This window comes from Anomalospiza imberbis, chromosome 3 (assembly GCF_031753505.1).
Source record: "Anomalospiza imberbis isolate Cuckoo-Finch-1a 21T00152 chromosome 3, ASM3175350v1, whole genome shotgun sequence".
Classification (NCBI taxonomy): domain Eukaryota; kingdom Metazoa; phylum Chordata; class Aves; order Passeriformes; family Viduidae; genus Anomalospiza; species Anomalospiza imberbis.
This window is the reverse complement of record NC_089683.1, coordinates 89,909,056-89,932,171: the sequence shown is the minus strand read 5'-3', so window position 1 is coordinate 89,932,171 and position 23,116 is coordinate 89,909,056. Positions and strand designations below refer to the sequence as shown.

Here is a 23,116-nt window from a genome sequence, read left to right as displayed (position 1 = left end):
ACCATTTTATTTATCAATGTCTGCAGACTTTTATGTGAAAGTAAGTGAGGGATGTGAGTTAGTGAGTAGACCTCAGTCAAATTGTTTCATAATACTCTGAGAAGGAAAATCATCTTAGCTGATGACCTTTAGAAGCTATAACGTCATGTTTGCTTTCTAAATCACATAATGTTGAATATTGTAAATGTTGCCAAGTACCTTATATTAAAGTAAAAGAAGTACAGATATGTCTACATTGTACTGCACTGCAGCACAGAGATAACAGTTAGCTTAAATGAGTTCATTCCAGTACTGGGAACAGCTTAACTGTAGCAAAACATAGCAGTGAGCTTTCCTCTAGTTATTACTGTGCAGATGGTAGCATATATAGTCTTCTGGGAATTGCAGTGCCAAAAGATAACAGATACTTTCACATGACATTCACTAGAAAACTTCCAATGGTATTTGGCTGTGGTGAGACATCCTCTTCTATATGTTGCAGGAAAAATTAGGAGCATGACTACTCTCTTAGCCGCTTAGCACAGACACTGTGCTAAAAATGACCACTGCTGCTAAACTGCTGTCAGAATAAATTGTGTTGGGGCTTTGTTCTCCATTCTGGGCCAGATTGGCTTTGTTACACTCAAAATACTAATTTCACTGTTTAAGCTAATCACCAAATACTAATTTCACTATTAAAGATAATCAATCAGGCTGATTTTTCATGAAGGGGTCAATAGCAAACAGACATTGAATGAAAATATTTTTGCTGTTGATAGGTTTTTCAGTACAGACCTGGGGATAAATAAAAAGACTGGAAAAAACTGTTTATTAAACAAGAAAACCTAAAAATATTAAACAATAAAACTGCTTGCCTTCTTTGTCTCTCCAAAAGAGAGACAAAATCAGGAAAAATCCCCTCCCCTGGGCTGCAGCTCGGCTCACTCAGTCTCTTCTCAGTCCCTCCGGTGCTGGAAATGCCGCGGCCCAGGCCCGGCCCGCTGGGCCACAGGTGTGAGCTGCCGGTGCTCTTCTTGGTGTTCAGTCCAGAGCAGGTTTGAGGAGGTCCAAAGAAAAGGAAAAGCCATAGTCCAGGGAGCTTCTTTGCCTCAGCTAGCTAAAACTAACTAAAAAGCAAAGGAGAGCTCTGTCTCGCTGTCTGTCTGTCCTCAGACAACACAGTCCAGGAGAAGGAATGTGGAGGAGAGAGTGCAGTTTCTGGAAACAAACACCACGCTTCTTCTCCCCCCCTTCACTCCTGGAACAAGTCTTAAAGATGCAAAACTTATTATTCAGCTTAAACAGAATGGACGATTGGGGATAAAAGCATCAAACAATCAAACTAGGACATCCTTTTACATTTTTTTTTTTTTTAATTTCACAGCATTTTCTGCTGCCAATGAGGATAAAGTAAATTTGACTTAAGGATATATATACACAAGGGAAAAACATTTGAACCAGAAAGTTTGCACATTTTGAGGAAATAGAATAATCTTAAGAAACTATATATGAAAAAAATTAGGTTTTTAGTGTATGTGAGGAAAAATTCTGTATGAGTTGTTATTGAAACCTTAATTAGAAGAATCTGCATAGTGGGTTAGGAAAATACTCTGGTTTTAGTTCTAAGCTGTCTCTGCAATCAGTAGCTTGAAAGACTGTTGCACTCTTGAGTAACTGTGCAGCAGTGGAAATTGGAGGGATAAGAAGGATGCATCCATCTGCTCGTCCCTATCGTCTGGTACATGCTGTGCCCTGATCTCCTGATCTGCACAAGGTATTCATTCACTGTGTGCCCTTCACCACCATGTTCATCACATTTCCAATGTCATGTATTGATCACACTGTGGACCTTGACAGAGGAACTGGTGTGTCACTTAATTCCATTGGCACTGTACACTACGTGATTAAGGGAGATGGACAATGTGCTACTATGCACAAATTACAATGGGATTTTAAGGCGTTATGAATTTCTTTCTGTAAACTTAATAATGATAGGAGATACAGAGTGTTTTCATATGTCTACACATTGACTTTATTTATTTTAATTTTTTTCATATTAAGGAGTCATATTTCCTGTTCACTGCACTACAGTGACATGCAGTGCAGAGCAATAATATTCCTCCAGATCTTGAAGAGAGTGTCATGCTTAATTTGTTGAATGGATTCATGTAAACATTCAGATTTAAAATGAGTAAGAATTTTGGACATCTATTTGTGGTAGATCTCTTCGGCAGTAAGATACCTTGCACCACTAATAATTGACTACTGCTTTGAGCATTTATCCAACTGCAACTTGAGATCAAATATTTTACTCAAGGAATTCTGTCAGGATACACACAGTACTATACATCATGGTAGAGAGGAAAAGAGAGTTACATAGCTACCCTGTTTTGCTTACTAAATCTGAAGGGCTTAATTTAAAAAATGAGAAAAATGTTGAGGATGAGAAAGCTGACTGATGGTACATAGCTAACTTAAGTATGTAGTATGTGTATTCTGTTAAAACTTTGCCTTCAGTGTACAAAGTTCTCTAAAATATTTTTACATCCTAGGCTGGTCTATAGATATATTTCATTGTTTTCCCAAATTTAATTGATAAAGTCAAACAATATTATCATGGCAGGTTATATTCCATTCTCACCTACACCACTGTGATGTTAAATCAAGTGGCATGCAGTGGTATACCAAAAATTATTGTCTCACTAATTTTATTTTACCTTCCATATTCTGTATTTGAGCAGGGAGAATGATATATAGTCAGGAAGATTAAATAGGTTTAGGTTATCTCTCGTATGCTAAGGTTGCCTACTGCTTCTGTTGCAGGAATTTTATGATTTGGTGTCTGAACAGTTTAAAATCACAATAACTTAATACTTTTTCTGGATACGCTAGGCAACTATAGTGATTATTGGGTTTTATTGGATGCACTTTCCTTTAGTTAATAAAATAATTTTGTAATATTATTTGGCCAAAGGACCACAGAATGCCAATGGAAATGCAAACAGAATGCAATAATTTGATAAAGTTAATAAATATAGGTCAGTTTGAATTTGTAAAATAATGAAGTTCTATGCAGAATTATTAAAATCTATATAATACTGAAATCATCACTTGAAGACCTTTCCAAAAGTGCCAGGAACAATATTGTATGAGTATTTTTAACCTTTATACAGACAGCAGGAGCACTGTCAACTGAATTTGCATCTCATAGCAGGAACCAACACTATTGCCTACTGCATAATGAAGAATCAGAATAACAATAAGTTACCTTGTCAGATGAATTTTTTTTTTATTTTGAACTATATAGATCAAGTAATTTTACCATTAACAATTCAGTAGTTACTTAACAGATTTGTAACACAAGATCATCTTTAGTTGTGGGTTTTGAGCACATGTGTTGATAATCTTATGCCTATTTTCAAAAGCATGAAACATTCCCTATGACAAGGACAACACTTTGTGTTAGCCAGTATATTCATGGTTTTGGTAAAAAAATGCATCCTGAACTTGCCGTAGTAAACATTGATATTCTTCTGATTTGTTTAATAATTTTCAGATCATGATAAGACATTACATCTGTTAAAATGTCCACATAATTCTCCTAGAAAGCTATTCCATAAAAATGTGTAGGGGAGAAAGTCTTATTGGACTAAACTTATATGGAAAGCCAGGTTAGTAGGAAGATGCAATAGATGCTGTTAATATATTGACATAGGCTTTAAGGTAAATAAAAGATTATGTGCTAAAATAATTACCTAATTTTTGAGATTTTTAATAAGCAATACTTTTCCAGATATGAGCTATGCAACAGACAGATTACTTACAAAAATAGAACAAGATTATCAAATAACCTAAAGCATGTTTTGCATTTATAGAACTCGTTTTCTCCTGCAAAATTTATTGAAGCTTTAAAAAAGCAGGCCAAACAATTTGCCTTCTCCAACTTCACACTGAACCAGGAAAGGTTCATCCTGAAGCAAAATTGGTCCAGAATCCACAGAGTGTCATGTAGCACAGCTAGTATTCATAATGTCACTGAGATGATACCCATGTATCCCAAGAAAAGATTGCTCAATGAACCCATCATATTTGCAAACAAAGAGAAGACTGGCAGGAAGTGTACTGATTTAATCCAAAAATAATTTAGTTTCAACTGAGTTCCTAATGACTTTAATAGAATTTGTATTTATTTTCTCTGGGAAGGTATACATGTAGAAGAGCCGAAGCATGAAACTTCCCAGTGAACACATTTCCTTGTAAGCTGTGTGGAACTCTAGCTGCATTTGGAAGGTTAAGTTTATGTCATTAGTATCACTTATCCTTCTACACGTTATTCTGTATGGTAAAAGTGAAACCCTTGTCCAGTGCATGACGTGTTAGTATTAATCTGCTAATGTGTGGCATAGTATATTCATATCTAACTGCTTTAGATTCTCTGCTTTTGTTGCTCCTTTTCAAATGCTTGAAAGTATGGTAAAAGAGATGAAAGTTTCAGGTTCAAGTAGCTTGAAAACAAATCTGTATTTATGCTAAAACATCTATGTTTCCAGTCAAGCAATGTTTGAACTGCTACATACCACTTATTTTGTACTGCCTCTCAGGAGAGAATCATCCTGGGAGCTATTATACCTGTGACAGAATCGTCTGCATATTCTGTACAACTATACAGGACAGTATGATGCCTGATAGAGATATTTTGGAACAACAGACAAAATGAGTCTGCTGCAAAAGTATGCTGAATATTATTTGTAACTTCTTAAAAAAATTTTTTTTCGAACTTTTACATGGATTACGGTACAAGTATTACTGAGGGTATGTGATAATCAGGAATGATTATCATGATAGCACTGTCTAAAAAGATCATGAATTACATGGAACTTCAACAAGTATTTTAGACTTCATTTAATTTCAGCAAGTAATGATTATTAATAATTCATTCAAAGCAATCTGATAAATTCCCATTGATGACAATGGGAAAAATTTTGCATCCCATTATCATTATTTCTGCAGTACAAATCTATATCTTTGACATGATTTGTGGGTTTTTATCACCAGTTGTGTTCTAAATCAAAAAGTTTCCATATTCACTGTTAGGAAGAAGTACCTCAGTATGTAAGACCATGAATAGACTGTAGTGATATGTTGATTATTATTTCACCAGTTGTAGATAGGGGTACTAAAGTTGAATAGAGGGCTCTGTAATCAAAAAGGAATAGTATTAAATATGTAAACCACGGATCATACAGTCTGATATTGAAGGTAAAGAGGCATAAAATAAAATAACAAAGTTGATACTATATGTAATGTCTATTTATTCATTTGTTTGTGATTGATGGATATAGAACAAAGAGGTTCCTAGCAAAAAATGCTTATGTACCTACATGTAGTGACTGAAATCTGTACTTGAGGACAAAGAAAGGTCACCAATCTCTCCAACTCCTAGTTCTTTGTCAAAAATGGACACAGTTAATGAGGTTTGTTTGGTACAGCACAAATTCTCAGACACAGATAGAGATCCTTTCAATGGAAACAAATTTGTTTGGCTTTACCAGGTTACTTAGCGATTAATAATAGCCTTGAGATGCAGGTCAGGAAGGTCATCGTCCCCGCTTGCCAACACAATCTAAAATGTGCAGCTACTCTGGCTCTGCAGGCTTTGAGGCCCCAGAACGCTATGCATAAAGTAAAACAGGCTATTTTCCAACTTCTTTTTTCATATTAATAAGCAATTTTCAAGAGAAGGGTGGCAAAATGGGGGCCATGCCACTCTAAGTAATTCATTTATTTTGCAATTTAATCTTATGTTGGAAAAAATTACACTGCTGCAAAAGCATAGCATGGTGATTTTTAAACGTCAGTGTGCTTCATAAGTAACCTTGTATGAAATATTGTATTAGCAGCCTTTAACAGTAAACTGCAACAAAAAATATTTTCAGCAATTCAGAAATACCTGTGCATTTTTTTTGACCTGTGTTTCCTTCTAACTATTTTTCTTTTACAGTTGTAATAAAATATTTAATTACTTAATATTTTACTTATTTTAATTGATAAAATCTTGAAAGATAACATGAAACAAGTAAAAGTTCTACACTGCAACTTGTATTTAAGAATGTGATTTCAAAGTGTTCATATTTATAAACCAATTATTGCTCTTTCATATATTTTGATGAACTAAATTCATGATAATTAAAATATTAAGAGTAAGTTTGAGTCACAATCTTAAAAATCACTTTTGGGAGCAATATGCCTTTTCCATGGGATTATTCATATCAGCAAACTTACCCATAGGCATATTTTGACATGATTTTACCCATGTCCTCACAGTGTCTTATTTGGTACTCATTGAAACAACTGAGACTATTAATGTGGACCTCTCTAAATAATCTGTTTAGCAGGAATATTTGAAATGTGACTATTTAGTTATGTGAATAATATTTTTTCTTTTATTTTATCATACATACACATACTAGAAAACAAAAAGACTGGAATTTACTCACCTAATTAAACTTTTTAGCAATCTAAATGCTTGACTGAATGTGTTCGGTTTCTTTGGCACACAGGTTAATTTGAACTAGCCATTTTACAATAACAAAATTAACAAATGTTAATCAAACTAACCTTTTTTAACTGGGTCAAAAAATTCTACACACGTGCACTGTGCACAATAGCACAGAATTTTGTTTCTTATAGAACATTAATTCACTCTACTGTTTGCATAATTTATGACAAGCCTGGCTCTGTGTAAAAAAACCAACATCAATTTAGAAATCTATGCCTATTTTCTGTTCAAGTTTTCCTGTAAACATTCAGCTGAAATAATGGGTTTTCTCCATTCTTTGAAACCTGGTATTGCGTATAGTTCCATATTTCTTTTATAATGAAAGGGTTTTCTGCACAGACTCCCACATTTAGATGACTCCGTGTGTTTGCACACCTCTTCATGAAGCAGTTCAGTTCCTGGTTCTTGTGGTGGCCTCTACAGCTCTCATCAAACCAGAGCAGAAATGACCTGTGCGAGGAGCCCAATGCCACAGAAATTCCTCCCGGGGACAATGTATGCATGAAAGGTTCCCATCCCGTTTTTCTCTGAGCCTACTTTCTCAACCTTACTCAAGGATCCAGGAGTGAATATCATCTCCTATCCCATGTCTGCTATCCTCTCTCATTCCATAAAATCTCCCCTGTCTGCAGATCAGGAGATGCTGCAAGGCACTATCTGAAACATAAGTGAACAAACTGTATTTATATTATAATAGCTTCTACTTAGAGAAATTCAAAATAGAATGACATTTAAAGGCAAATAAAAGGACTTAAATGAATACTATATTATCAAGCTGTAAGCAATGTAAACCTATATACTGCTCCTAATTTTGATCACTTTAATCCTGTTTCTTCTTAGTTATATCCATATAGTATCCTACTGCTGTGGAACTGGAAGAACTGGAATAAGTAATTTTTCCAATAAAAATTACTGGAAGAAGTAATTTTACATTCCAGTGGTGTCAGTATATTGCTAATATATAAGAAGAAAATACTGTGAAGCTATGAAAGGGTTAAAGTAAAATAGAAGACTAGCTCATCTTTTGTTGTTATAATATAATTAGCAGATCTATTTTATTACAGGAATGAACTTCAAGTATATGCAGAAATGAAGGAAAATGAAGAGAAAATGAAGGACCTAGAAAAGAAAGAAAAGGAAAAGAAATACCGAGCCCGAAAGATGCATTACCTCCTTAGCACTGAGCAGGTTGGTAGACCTGTCCCTGACAGCTCATGCAAACCACTTGGGCCCCCAGCCTGACAGAGATAAACTAGCAGACTGAATGGGACATGACTTGTTGAAAAGATATCACAAAGACACTACTTCGAGTTCAATTTAGTGCTTTTCTATAGGCAAGAGCAGGTACCATGACTATTCTGTGACAGTAGCTCATAGAGGCAGCATCAGCACTGCTGGCAGAAAGAGTCCAAGTCAGCAGTTTGATCTGCCACTGTGATAACACAACATGAAGGGCATAACCTTGCTTTAAAAACTCATTTTGACTGGCTTATTGTTGTGTTGTTGCACTTGTCAAGAACTAATAAGTTATTAAGCTGAGAAGGGATTTCATTTTTTCTCCCTTTTTTAATTGAGCTCATGCTTATGTTGGTGCAGTGTTCTTCTTGTTTTTAGGATAGATTGTAAATGTGGGTTTTCAGCTAAAGCTTTTCTTAGAACTTCTGAATCAGCTTATTTAGCATGATTGTTTTCATTCAAAAATGCCAAATACATCTTAAATATTTATTATTAATTCATTTTGTATCAGTATTACTGGGAAATTATTCCAAAATTTCTTATAGAAGCTGCTTTAAACAGATAGGTAAACATGCCAGTAGATATATCTTACATAAATTTGATATGATTGGTAAAGCTTGTGGGTTTGCCTTTTTTTAGTCCCCTCTTGTAAACTTTCATAAAAAAAGAAAAGGATTTTGTCTCCATAAGTGTTTGGTGGCTGATTGTACAGATATTGAATTAACATGAAATATTAGTATGAACTAAATGCTTGCTTTTTTAAAGTTGTTAATCATAATCTGTTTTTAAGAACTGCCAATCCTAAAGAATGCAGGAAAAATACTATTACACTTCATGACAAAATATTTAATCTCCCCTTCTGTTTGGGAATTATTTGTGATATATCCTGTAGATAGAAATGTGGTTTGATTAACTGGACCTCAGTTATGAAATCTTGATGTGTAAATTACATTTAAGTATTTTTTTTAAAGCATAGTATAATATAAGTAAAAAATAGCATAAAAAGTTTTCTCCATGGCTATTAGACAAGGAAGCTAGTTAATGACTGAAATTAGCTCGCTATAATTTATTTTTCCACATGTAGATCTAGGATATTAAGAATAATCTGCACAGTGTTTTACATTGTTTTAAAATGTAGAAAATTGGGAATTCTTATTTTGAACAGTGCAATTTATATAAACACATGCATTTAATATGCTTACCTGCAGCACAAAAATTGTCAGGTTGGAGACATGGAGTGACTTGGGGTCTAGAAAGATTTGGTAAGCTCAGTTCACCTCCAATGATACAGGCTTAGCAAGCTGTAACACTTTTAAAGGAGTGGCAAGTAGTTCTCATTTCAGCCATGGAGGACTGCTGATAGAGGGCAGCAGTAACTGTTATGTTCTGATGAATTTCATTTACTAATTTTACAGAATTAGAATTTAGCTAGCAGTGTTTTTAACTAGCAGAACAAAAAAACTCTTGGTTTTGCTTGCTAAGATGGTTTGTGAATACTGAGACTCAGAGCCCACAGAAGTTTTTCTTTATCAGAGAACTGAGCTCTAAGATCTGTCTTCTTTTGCAGGTAGTATTTCAAAACATGAGTAAATGTAAATAAATGGAAAACCTACAGACAACTTGAAAACCAGTAAAGATCTATTTGAAGTTAACTACTTACTGTGAAGTCTGTATTCCACAGCTCCACATAGTTGTAGAATTTGATATCTTCCTAAGATACAGGGCAAATTATTTCCATGCAGAATTTACTGGTTTTATGCTTTGTACCTGACATTTTATTCTCTAAATGTCTGGTCTTCTGACCTGGCTACAGATACATCTTGCTGTTTTCCAAGAACAGTTAATTGGATTACTGAGCAAGGACCATTAGTGTCTCAGTAGAAACAGACATCAAAAGTCAACACTTTTGAGTGAGTTAAGAAAACATATCTTGCAAGCAGGGCATATAGCAAATGAAAAGAGGACATTGATAAGCTGATTTATTGTAGACTCACGCATTACCTAGAGCCCAGTAAGTTATAGAGATGACCTGCCAAAGTTTGGTTCTCCTCCCCTTCCTGCCATATGCACTGAGCTTCAGTGGTGGAGCTGAGCCACCTCATGCATCAAGGCTGCAGGTGTTCAGGCAGGTTATATGGACAGCATTGAAAAATATGTATTTGCAATAATTGTTTCAAATGTGTCCTATGGTTTGGAATATTTTTGTTTTAATTTTTAATAGAGGCAAAAAGAGTGAGAAAAGGGTGTTTACTTATCGACAGAAAATAATTAAGGAATTATTGCTTCGCAATTTTTCTTAAGAAAGGCATGTCAATTTTCATTCTTCTCTCCCAAGCTGAAGCCTACAACATCTCAGAAGTGTGTTTATATATCTATATATCTATATCTTTATCTATACCTATATCTTTATCTATATACAAAGTGTGCCCATTCCTAATTGCTAACACTGCTTTACTTTCAAGATGTAAAGCTGAAGAATGTGAGTGTCAGGAATGTACAGGAATGTCTGGTATGCATGTAATAGCATGGCCTGTGATTAATTTAGTGTTTAGTCCTTTTCATGAATTAACTTATTATTCGAGCATTTATTTCCTTCATAAACTGTTACTTTTTAAAGAAAAAAACAATTTCTCATTGCTTAGTGCAAAAGATTCCAATGTAAAATAAAGAAATAATTTTATGTGGTGGTAACTTTGCAACTTCCAAACCAAATTCAATTTTAAAAATAGGATTCTCTGTATTTCCAGTTTTAAATTTTTATATAACACAATCCTTTTCTTATGTGTTTTTTTACCTTATCAGGCTGATACATTTTGACTTTATGATGAACATAATAAAAATTATATATTTAACAAGTCTTTCTTATTTAAGAATATTTCTTATAATTTCCTATTGGTAACAAAATTTGTTTTCATCATTTTTACCTGTTTTATCATGAACTGAATTGTGATTTCTTATTGAGACATGAAACAAATTAATAAAGTTTTTCTTATTAGTCCAGAATCACAGTATGCTATTTCCAGTACAGTGGTAATGATCCTTTTTTTTTTTTCAAAATACCATTAATAAATGAACTACTTATTAAATGTGGTTTTCCATTATAAACATGTTTACCTATGCAGATTATTATTCTGTATCCCTGTAGTTCTTCTTTCTGTATTAACAACCTTCACTATAATTGAACAGGTTCTTACTTCTGCTCTTTGTCATATTTTCAAGGCCAACATTTGTAGTGAGGGCCATCTCCTGCCAAGTGCTGACAAATGACCTTTATAGTCAACGACAGAGAAAAGCACTGAATACATTCATGACACTTTGCAGAAATGGGGATGAGGAGCCCACTTGTGTTGAAATTTGTGGTCGCATGATTACTGTCATTGGTATTTTCAGCCTTTCAAGAAATTTTGTAGTTGGTTTTTGTCTTACGATGATGATGAGAGTCAGGAGTATGACAGTCTAAATTCAGAGATCCAGTATCAAGCTAGAATGCAGACCTGTGTTGTTTTCAGTATCTGCTGACGGAGCAAGCAGCAATGCTGAGGTGATTCTGTGAGTGGGAGCAGGTGCATCAGCACCTGTAAGTCCACAGTTGGATGGGGAGCAGAAACCAGTGGTATCTAAAATACAGAGCAGAAGTGGTGTCCTGTAAAGTATTGAGTTCAGGAGAATAGCCCTGTGGAAACAGTATTCCAAGTGTCACAGCTGAGAAGTCCTTCTGCTATTACATTTTCTTCTGTCACTGAGGAGAGGATTGGAGAATCAGCAGAGCAACAGATTTTTTTCCCCTTTATAGTTTTTTACTGTATAGCAAACAGTACTGGGTGAGGTAAAAGAGAGTTTTAATTATCTTTTCTCCATTTTGTCTGTTTCTAAACAGATAAATACAATTACTTTTTGTCACACTAAATAAATGTACAACTAGTCCAGGAAGCCAAATTTCTTTTGATCTGCAAAATCTTGACAGCTTTGGCACACAATTGAAGAACATACTTGTACATTGTTAATAGTGGGATGCTACACATGCATCACTTCAGCTTATCATTGCTGTGGCTTGTGGACTGAGTCACAGCCTCTCTTCTAAAGCTGGACCTCCTGCTCTGTGATAAATCATGCTGAGAGTAGATGAGCTAATGCTGCTCCTCTGTTCTCTGGTAGCTTCTGTTCTATCTGAATGCTTTAACTATTGAGACCTTAGAAAATAAATCATGCTGTTGTGTGTGTATGTCTATGTTTGACTTTTGTATAGCATCTTCTTTCTGTTAGCCCCTGACTAATTAGAAAACCTGACTGAGTCAGACTTAAGGCTCCTCTGGCAAGCATCCTATCTTTGATGGTGGTCAACAGCTTGGCCTAAGGTAGAGGAATAAAATGGAGCAATGGGGCAATATAATTACTATAATTACTGTCAAGAATACTCTTTCAGTTTACTGCAAACAGTAGTTGAAGGACTTGTAGTTCTTAGCTGTGCAACTTCCTATTACTGTAATATTTAGATGTTCATTTTTTTGCCTCCATATTCCTTCAATTCCTGCCTCTGTTAATACCCAGGAAAGGAATAGCCTAGATAGGGAGAGTGGGTTAAGAGATCTAGCACTAACACTAGCTCTCAAGTTGTGCTTCCTTGGAAGATCAGGTTCACTCGTTCTCCTTGCGGTGTTGTTTTGCTCATGCATGTTCATTTCACAACTTTGCTGTCTCTGATATTCTGTCACACGAGAATATGCAACTGTGAAGTGCCTTATTCTTTCTGGTTTCCAAAAAAAATTCTGAATTTCACTGGTTCTGGGGATTGCCTCTGCCACTCTGAGCAACACTGAAGTCCATCACTTTTCAGCCCTCTTTAGCAAGGTGACAGTTTTTCCTGATGTCCTTGGGCAGTTTGTGAACAGATACTGCTCATAAGATCCTGGTAATTTAGAGCTGCAAGGGAAGAACAAAGTCCATGTGTAATAATAGGCCCTTTTCACTGCAGAAGTTTTAGAAACTATGGCATTCCTTTTAGCAGCAAGACACGAGTTCTCTTTTTGGATCACAGTCGTTCAGTTTTCAGTGCCTGCTTGAGTGCATCACCATCTGTCTGTTGAGTCAAGGCTAATTCACTTAAGCATGTGGCTGATATTGGCCCACATTTATTCCCACTGAAATAATGCTTTGTAAAGAATTACTTGTAAGGATATTATAGCTGGTTCTGTAAAATAAGAAAGTATTTTGAATGGAACTAGTCTTGACTGAGATGATCCTTTCCAGGGAGACATAAATATGTGAGAAAGTAGCCCTTTAATAAGTAGCACTATAGAAAACATTTTAAAAAAGGCCAAAAACCCCACCTTAAGAAAAATGTTCTGTGAGGAGGAAGGAAATGCTTGCTATAAGTTACTCTCAAGTGAGTAACAGTGAAAAGTTCTAATATGAGCAACGAGAACCAAGTTTTTCCATTTTTACTCTCTCTGTGTACCTCCATAAGCAATTCCACTTTTGGTTAACGGAAACCATTTAGTGAACTTCTCTGGATTCTGTATTAGGGCTTTTGAATGTTGTAGTGGCGCGTTTCAGTGGGATAGGGGCCCAAGGCTGTGAGGTCGCTGGTAGCAGCAGGCAGGCAAGGAGACTCCACACGGCTTCTGAGGGTGCTCATTAGATGAGGGTTTATTGGGGGTTCTACCCCTGGGAGGCAGCATGGTTTCTGAGGGAGGGGGGGAAAGGGGAGTGAGGGGGGAAAGGGGAGGGGGAGAGAGGGGCTGAGAGAGCACCAGCCAGGAGAGCTGGCGAAGAGAGAGAGTGAACTCTTCCCCCGGCACACTTAACAGGGAGATTCAAAGTGGGCACGGAACAGATTGGGCCAATGGGATTACAGACACAGGATACTGCAGGGGAGGATCACAGACTTGGAATAAACCATACATTTTCGAGGGGTGAGACAGAGGATACCATTTAACTAAAATATAACACCACAGAATGTAAAGGAAGTAAAAACCTCTTTTGTTTCTAAGGACAGTTTAATTTTGTTTTTCTGTATTTATTGTCGATCTTGAAATATCAATTGTTTCTATATTTATTTATCATTTTTCCATATTTATTTTTAGCATTTGTCAGTTCCTAGAGTAAAATATTTTAAATTCAAATTCTATTCAATGCTAAAGTATTCTGATACTGAATTTTTCCTGTCTACAGAGATGGCAATTCATAAACATTACAATGACTGCCTTTGTCCCCTTTTCACATTACTGGAAATCAGGAGTTAATTCTGTTGAAGTTACTGTACTTATTCAGGTCTAAATGTCTAATGTTCTAAGTGAGAAAGAAAAAAGGCCACAAAATCCTTCCTGGAGCAGCTTAATGAATATTCAGGAGACACAACTGATTAATATTCTTCTAACCTAATGTGCTGTCCTGTAAGAACTTGAAAAACAATTGGTCTAAAATGACACTGTTTGACATCCACTCTGTCTCTGGACAGCTGGCAGTTTTATTCTTATAAAGGTGAGGACTCAGTGGATAAAGCCCTAGCCTTTGATCTTCAGATCTACAGTTTAAGAGACAAGGCTGCAAGTTTGGTCATTTGAGCTTAGTCCCGAGTGAACAGTCCACATCACAAAATGATTATACATAATTTGTTACTATTGGCAGTGTCTGTTCAGGAAAGGCCAAGGACTGAGCTAGCATGAAGAATGAATTAGCTCTTACCTTTTACATTTTATTTCCTCCCTCTTTACTGTTGTAATTTTATTATCCTGTCTCTAAAACATTCAGGGGATGAAATTATCATTCATTATAAGTACTAATACTTCTTGAAGATGAACTAAAATAGTCAATTTTTTTTTTATTCTAGGTGCCCCAATCAATGAACAACCCCACCTATCCATGGATATTTAATATCCACTCATCATTTCTCTGCCAAGTAGTCAGATGTTTCTGAGTGCTTTCCAAAGCTTGTACCATGAAAAATCCTATTTAAATTAAAGGGAAGAGGGTGAACTTTCCTAGTTCTCAGGCAGGCTTGCAGCTACATTTAAATTGGACTTGCATGGACTTCATGCTGCAACATTCTGTTTTTTAAAATATTATTTCCAAAAGTTTCACAGTTTGCATTACATCCTTCTGACAGTATTTGTGACAGGTATGTTTGATCAGCAAGCTTTCCTCATGTATTCACTTCCCCTTGGAAGCCAGATGTTTCAGTCTATTCACACGTATTCACTCTAGGAAAATCATTCCAATCTGGTGCCTCATGGGACACTGTCTACACCATCTCAGTTCACCTGGGAGGGATCTCAGTTCATGTTGCTTAATGTTTCTATCAGAAAGAAGGACAAAATAAGGTAAACTGAAAGAAGCCAGTAACTGAGCTGTTTGTGATTCTGAAAGACATTGTACCTGAACTCCAGCTCTAAATTCCAAAAATGACCTTTAAGTGATTTGCACACACAATCAAAAATCTCTAGTTCACTTAGAATCTGAGTCCAGCTTTTGCCCTTTGGGATAACTAATCTTGAGGATACAGAACTGTAATTTTGCTACTCAACACAGTATCATGGTGATGTAAAGAGTGAAAGAGCTGAAAGCCAAAATACACCTCCTGCATCTATCTGATGCATATACTGCCAAAATAATTTAGTGGCAAACTTTACAGCTTCCCTAGATTTTCCATTTTTGCTCATATTTTCAATCAGATATTTTTGTTCCCTAGGAAAGAATGGTTATCTCCCTAGGGAGGACAAGTACAGTCAAAGCCAAAACTAAGATTGTAAGCGTGGTGATCTTCAGGCCCAGAAATGGGTAACTGTGGTTAGAGGATGGAAGAAGTGTTTTCTGCTGACACCATAACCTATTTCCTATGCAAAATGCATGGAATCTGAACTATTGCAGATGTGTTTCTTCCTGGTGTCACTGAAAAGTACTTTCCTCCCATTCACTCTTCTCTGAAGTCTCAGCCTAGCACAAGTGGTAAGTGAAAGTATTTCCAACAGAAATCAATAATTTGTCCTTTTGTCCCACTTTCTAGAAAATAAGATACTTCCTATTTCTTAAAGATGGTCAGTGAATGAACTTCTAAGCATTATCTGTAACAGAATGATAAACTCTATTTTTCCTAAAGGCTGCCTGCTATAAAATAATTTCAGTTTTTTTGGTAACTAGTTAACTGTTCAAATAAATGAGTTTACACAAAAAAATCATATCTCATTAAAAAGAGCTTAGCACACAATAAAATGTAAAGTTTGAGTGCTGTTTTCTGATTGCTCCTATGCAAGCTTAGTTTTTAAAGGCATGTCTCTGTAGATATGGCAATATTTCTCAGAGCTCCCTCTAAATAGCTTGTTACTAGCCATATCACACAAAACTTGATACTATAGCATAGTGACATCTCTGTATCTACCATGTATTATAGCATTGAGCATTTCAGCCTTAGTCATTTAAAAATCCACTAGCTAGAAGGTCCCTGCATTTAAACTGTCTTTTTCGGCATTTGAATTGCATAATCCCTATTTGTGTGGATTTTTTCTAGACAACAAACTTTGTACTCAATTCCTGTGGGTAGGATTAATGGCAGAGTTTAAAGGACAAGCTGTGTGATCTATCAAAAAGTGTACATGCTGAGATCTTAGAAAAACATGACCACATTTTGTGTATTACTGTCAATTGGGGTGGCAAAAGGGTTGGATTGCTGCAGGGTCAGAAAGCCGGTAAGAATGAGTTATATATTGAATGCTGGCTGTGTGTAGGATATAGTAAAAACATTTAAGAAAGAATCTATACTGCAAGGAAATCACAGTGCAGCACAACATCAGCTAAATAGTTCACAAAGCCACATTCAGAAATGATGGAACTCCACTGACATTCTCAAAATAGTTACTGGTTTAAATTTGGTTGATGCATAGTAGTCCATCTGGTATTTGACCAAGTTGGTGTGAGCTATGGTCTTGCTTAGGTAATTTTTTCTCCTGTGTACATGCTAAGTAAGAGACAATTGCATAAGAGAGAGGTTAGGAATAGCATGGGAGAAGTCATGAAGATAAAATACCATGCATGTCTCAACAGCAAACCTTCCTGTTGATTAAGAAGTGGCACTGATGGTATCCTTGCTTTAATGAGACTTCAAGATGAGTGATGCACACACCAATTCTTTTGTTTTTCAGCTCTTAGGCAACAGAACAGCATCATGGTAAAGTTCTTTCATTAACTTCCACTGTTTATTCAATATTTAGTGCTTTTGTTTAGTAACTAATATATACTGTTAATTTGGGAATTGTGTCTATCCTGCAAGAGACATGACAAACACTATACGTCTCCCTCTATCTGTTGTTTGCTTTGTTTCAGTTTTTCCATTTCAGCAATCTTTTTACAAAGTCCTCATCTTTGGGGATTTTTTCTGATTATTTCACTCTTTTCTACTAATTTGTGACTACCTTTAGTAATCAGACTAACATGGTTCTGTTCCCTGATTATTCTTTCCCTATACAATACTACAACTGTTCATTAAACCTTTCCTTCATTGTTTATTGGTTTGATTGCAGGCTGTTTTGTTAAAAATTCTGCCACATTCTGAGTTTTTATTCATTGCCTAATCCCATAGGTTTACTACAGTGAATTGTTTAATAAATCTGTCAGTGTATATGTCTGTGAGGGAATACTCACATGCAAGCACAATGCAACAGACATAAGGCACAAGGAAAAGCAATGAAATGTTACATTGTTTTGGTTGCACCTATGCAGTTTTGAGGAGTAAAACAATTCTCTATTTAGCAATTATATCCTTGACAAAGGAAATCTCCCTATAATTTCCATCTTTACCTGATACATAGAGCTTCTCCTCTCTTCTGATATGTTGTTGCAGGTAACTTCTGATGTTACAAATTAGAAGAGTCTAAGTGGTATAATTATAAGGATTTTTCTCCATCCAGTTAGGAAAGGAGTGAATTGCAAGTAGATTTTTTTGTAGAAAGGTATTCCTTTCCATTATGACAATGGATGGAATTTTAATTTTAAAGATGTTAGTAATATCACGTATGTAGGTATGTGTTTTAAGGCTCTGAAAACTTCTCACATGATAAATAATTTTAGCCTCAATACTGTTTGTGTGTTTACAGGCAGTTATTGAGATACAGAAGAATAAATTCACCTTCAGAGATTATTTTTCAGACTAAGGTCTTTAAATCCCACTTTCTCAAGGTGGTTATAGAAACAGGTTTATTTTCAGAGATTCTTATAATTTGTATGTTATCCCATATTCAGCCTAGCACTTTTTAAGGAGAAAATGATAACAATAAATGGAATTTCCCATTCCCATTTTTAAAATAAAGCCGTTCAGCAATTAAGTTGTATTTTTCTGCTTGTTTTGAAATCAGTCAAATGAGAAGACAGTAAGAGAACTTTGAATGTGCTGTCCCTGTATTGTGTCTTCATCATAAGAGTATTGTTTCCCATGCCATCACTCACTCATTCAAGTTATTATCCCTGATCTAGTCAAGTCATCAAGAGCCTGTGTTAGAATTAGATTTGACAGAGTAAGCCTCAGTCAATGAGACAATCAATGAAAGGTGGATGCATTTTTGGGATGCCTCTGCATCTGCTGGGCTACTGTGTTTTGGATATTGTGCCACAATATTTCATGCAGTAAACTAAGATTATGTTTCTTTTTTGTCTTGACGCCTAAATGATCAAGCAGTTGGTACCTGTTTGGAGGCTCAATTACAGTGTTGTTTCCTGCAATTGGACTTAGTGCCTTGCATGATTAGAGGTTGGTTTTATGGTCTGTGGCCAGGACACTGGACTTGAATAGTTCCTTAACACCTCATTGTACAGTCCATAAAATTGCTGCTTGGTTTACTTATACAAAGGATTTAAACTGTGATTGCACTATTATTTTGATACCAAGCAAACATTTCACAGATGAAAAGGACTGAACCAAGCTTTTCTGAAGGCAGAATAATGATAATTAATGCTTCTATTACTCTGTTTAAGCAGAATATATATTAAGCAGAAGACAGGTAATTAATCCCACTTGAAAGAAAATACACTACTCATCACTCATTTATGAATTCTTCAGTCTCTTCATAAAAGCAATATCTCAAAGAAAGGTAAAATACCTTAGGTACAATAACAGGCTACATCCTCTGGTTCTTATTTAGATGAAATTCCTGAGAGTATATTTTTCAGGGATTAGAGGATCAGGTCTGAGGACTAGCATTAGCTCGGTAAGAACTGAACCTATGTTTATAAAGCTGGGTGACATTTTTTCCTATTGTCAGGCATGGCAAAAACGTTTTATCTCAAACCAAAATGTTAAACCATACAATGGTATTTTTCCAACATCTGCATAAACTTTACAATGTATTTCTTAATTGTCAATACAAAACCCCATTCACATTAGTTAAAAAATGCAGATTGTTGCAGTAGAATACATTCTATTGAAGCTTAAATATTTTGATTTTTCAAATTTGAGTTCATGGACATAGTCTTATTATACTTGTTGCTAGAACATTTTTTATATATGTTTTTTCTGAAACAAATCTCATATAAAGTCTTGTCTTTTTACTTTCACAAAATATGAAATATTCTAGAAGTCTGTAAAAAGCTAGTTATTTAGAAGTTTAAAATTCCTTCTCTTTTACAAATGTGTTTGCAGCATTATATAAACGTGTATTTCCTTGTGAATCATTAATGTTTTAAGGTATTTCTTTTCCCTGCTAGTGAGACTATATCTGTGGATTTACAGGATTGTTCACTGGAATTCATGTGGAAGCATAACTGCAGTAGCTGAGAAATGATCATGTTTCCTTTTAGTTCTCAGCAAGAGTAATTGAATGTTGAATATCTTACTAAACGCTGGACTGTGACAGTGTGTTAACACTCTGACTATCTCCTAACAGCAGGGCAATTATTTGCTGAGTGGGATTTTTATAAATCCCCTGGCAGTAGTATGTCCTGATAATTATGATGAAGTGCACTGGTCAGTGTTGATTCAGCAATCCCATCTCTAGCAAATATTTCATTCACAGCTCTCCTTCATGCCTTTACTTTTATGGCTTTTAAAGATGTCTTACCTCTCGTCTCAGCTTGCTTAGGTTTTTTTACAAATTACAATGGAGCAAAAAAGGATTTTCAAGTTAAGTCCCTATTTTGTTGAAGAATTTTCTTTCTCATTTAACTCCTCGTTAAAAGACCAGAGTGAGTAAGTAGCACTTTATTTAGGTTCTTACTGTGACAACAACTTGCACAAGCTTCCTCCCTCAAAGCTGTTTTTTTCAAGATTAAATGACTGTTAAATTAAACACTTATATTCATGATATATGTTGATTATTTTAGTCATTCAGAGTTGGTATGAAAAAGTAATTAAAATAGAGGATATCTTTATTATTGCTTAGTTAAGTTACAGTAAAAATACATAAATCTATCAGAATACACTTTCTATTGATTTAATGCTTACAATTTATCTTCAGCTCAACTTTGTCAATTTTTAATTTTGCATGTGTGTTATTATTTGCAGCACAATAGCTATGCTCTATCTTAGAATATAATTGGTTTGCCATTTTTTACGTAGACTTTAAAGCTCAGCCAAGAAGTGGGAAAATAAACTAAGAAATAATTAATTAATAAATTGAAGTTGCAGAATCTAAACTGCTCAGGATTTATTATACCACTTGGGATCACCTATCTTTTCCAATGAACTGTCTAGCATAATCAAAACAGCCTTGGTTTTCCCCTTCTACCTGCACATTTTTCTTTCTTTTCTTCCTTCCTTATTTCAATTTTGTTTGCTGCTGCCTTAATTAGTAGTTTAGCTTTCAAGGCAACTCCTCATTATTTTTCTTTTATTCTGGAAAAAAAAATAAATGTGGACAGAATGATTTAACTGTTTCTCTCTGTATTGAAATGATAAAGAGGAAAAGACACAAATGGATATTCTTTAGCACTGAGTAAATACAGCATTAGTGGTAGAAGCAATTCAGACTATAAAATCCCCAAATCTTTTCCTTGCTAATGTTTATTTGTTTCCTTATGATTTTTCTTCCTTTATATTTGACCATTAATTATAAAGATAAGAAAATGATTGGGAGGAAACAAAATGATAGAGTGTTAGAAATGCAGAGGGATTCATAATATTAATGTAATGCTAAGGATGACTGCGTAACAAATGGTACATTTGCCAGTATGCTTGACCTGACGCAATTAATATTCCAGGTCATGGTTGGGTTTCCATGATGGAAGGTCTGAGGCAGAGAATTCTAGGGGAAAATATATCTATTGTATAACTCATTTCTCTCTCTCACTCTTTCTTTTTCTTTTTTTTTTTTTTTTATTTTCCCTGATGAGTCAGAACCATCATCTTAAAAAAAAAAAATCTCTGCTTTCACACCTCATTTGCCATATTCACCACTGGGCCACCATTCACCAGAAGGGCCTGATGTAAGGAGGTCAGTAAGAAGCTATTAGCAGAGTCCCCTCCTGAGATTTCTTTGGTCTTATTGAGGTGGAAGTTAGCATGACAGTATTGCAAATAACTCAGCTGTAAGGTTTTTTAACAGTTAGCACAGATTTCCCCATAGTGTTTGTCATTTTAGAAAATTGTTCCTGGAAATGAAGTCCTGAAAGCTGGCTTTGACAGAGACCCTTCTTAGTGTTGAAGAGCATGAGTACAGAAAAATGTGTCATTCTCCCTGTAGACCAGAGGTACTTTTTTTGTAATCTATGGTAATATTTTGGAGTGTTACATATTTTCTTATGGACTAAAGGTGGGGAAAATATTGAAATCACAGTATAGGGTAATATCCAAGACAGATACTTTTCTACCGCTGAAAAAGCAGTATTAAGTACAGTGGTTTTGTGGTTGAGAGAATATTTTATCAAAGTAGGGAAAGACAATGAAGTAATGCTTTTAATACATTGTATTTGTCTCAAGAAGATATGCAAATGTATTAAGTACCAAAGGCTTTGATCCCCCAAATTCTTAGATTTGTGTAGACTGACAGCTCCCTGCAGAGGACAGAATGAATATTCATCACCACATTGCACAGTGCAAGAAATTCCAAAAACAAGATTAAAACTTGCAGAGATATTTTTAAGAAAGAATGGAAGCAATTTTCCAGTGCTTGATCTAAACTGGAAAGTAGAATCAAACTCATCCCCTTGTCTCTCCTACCAAACTTTACCAATTTTAAATCTAGGCCTAAGCTTACGACAAACCTTGGAGAATTTAGAGTAAATTAGTATTAATTTTATCTGTCTAGATACTAACTCTGTTGATTGCTCTGTTATGTGTCTTGTTGAATACTTCAACATATATAATTAAAATGTAAAGTAATTAACAAGGATTGCTTGAAAAATCATAATTTAAATATGCACTTTATAATCAATTTTGACCCAGATCTTACAAAGAGTTTCACCTGTAGAAGAAGCAAAAGGTCTGCTTGGCCTCTCTAAATTACAAATCCATTTTCATAGTTGATATAATATCTGTATGCATTTAACCTGAGAGTATGTAAATAAGGGCAACAAAAGATGATTCTTTGTTAAGACACCTTTTCAGCAATAATCATTTCAAAGACACTGAATCAATGGATTTCCACATTTATTATGGCTAATTTTGGTTTCATTAAAAGTGCTAAAAGCCAATTTTATTAGTGCTCTTGGTGATATTCAGTAGCATTTCACAGCGTTTGAACCCTTTATGAACTATAGTTTTTTATTACTGCCAAACATTTCATCAAAGAAGCACAAAAGAGAATATACACAGTATTTTAATGGAGATTGCAAAATGCAGTTTCAGAAAGCCATTTTACTCACTGAGACACTTACACTATCTCTCACTGTGACTAAAAGAAGTACCTAGACAGAACATCGATTTAAAGTTATTCTTGCATTTAATTCTTCAGAGGGAGAGCATTTAAATTATTTCAGATATTTATTTCAGATATTGTATTTGTTACTTTGGAGTAACAAACTCAAATGCCAAACCTGTGTTATGCTGATTGAAATAATCTAATATTTTAAATTATTTTTCAGTAAAAATAAATTATTTCCTCCTCAATTTGCTCTTCAGCATTTTAAATTCTTCTTTTTTTTTTTTTTTTTAAGAAAAGGCTTAAAAAGGGGTGTAAATTTTCAGAAGACTCAGCCTTGACCAGGATTTGCTACCAGTCAACAAATCCATGCCTGCCAGCTTTATAGAGTTGTTATTATGCCTTAGTGTTTTCTTTCAGATCACCCTGATTCTCAGTGATGAGCTCTTCTCATCACTGAGAATCAGGACAATATTTAAATCTCTTTCTGGACAATATTTAAATTTTCTCCTCTGGACAATATTTAAATTTTCAGTGCCATTGTCGCTTTCTATGAAATATGTGT

General features: G+C 35.0%; 1 protein-coding gene across 2 annotated transcripts in view; it reads left to right on the top strand.

Moving 5' to 3' along the window:
- SPATA17 (spermatogenesis associated 17) overlaps nt 1-23,116 on the top strand; it is an 88,725-nt gene that overhangs the window by 28,404 nt on the left and 37,205 nt on the right. For both annotated transcript variants that reach the window (XM_068185629.1, XM_068185630.1), the window contains exon 6: nt 7,603-7,726. In XM_068185629.1, coding sequence (XP_068041730.1) covers nt 7,603-7,726 — 124 coding nt within the window. The remainder of the gene's footprint in view (nt 1-7,602; nt 7,727-23,116) is intronic.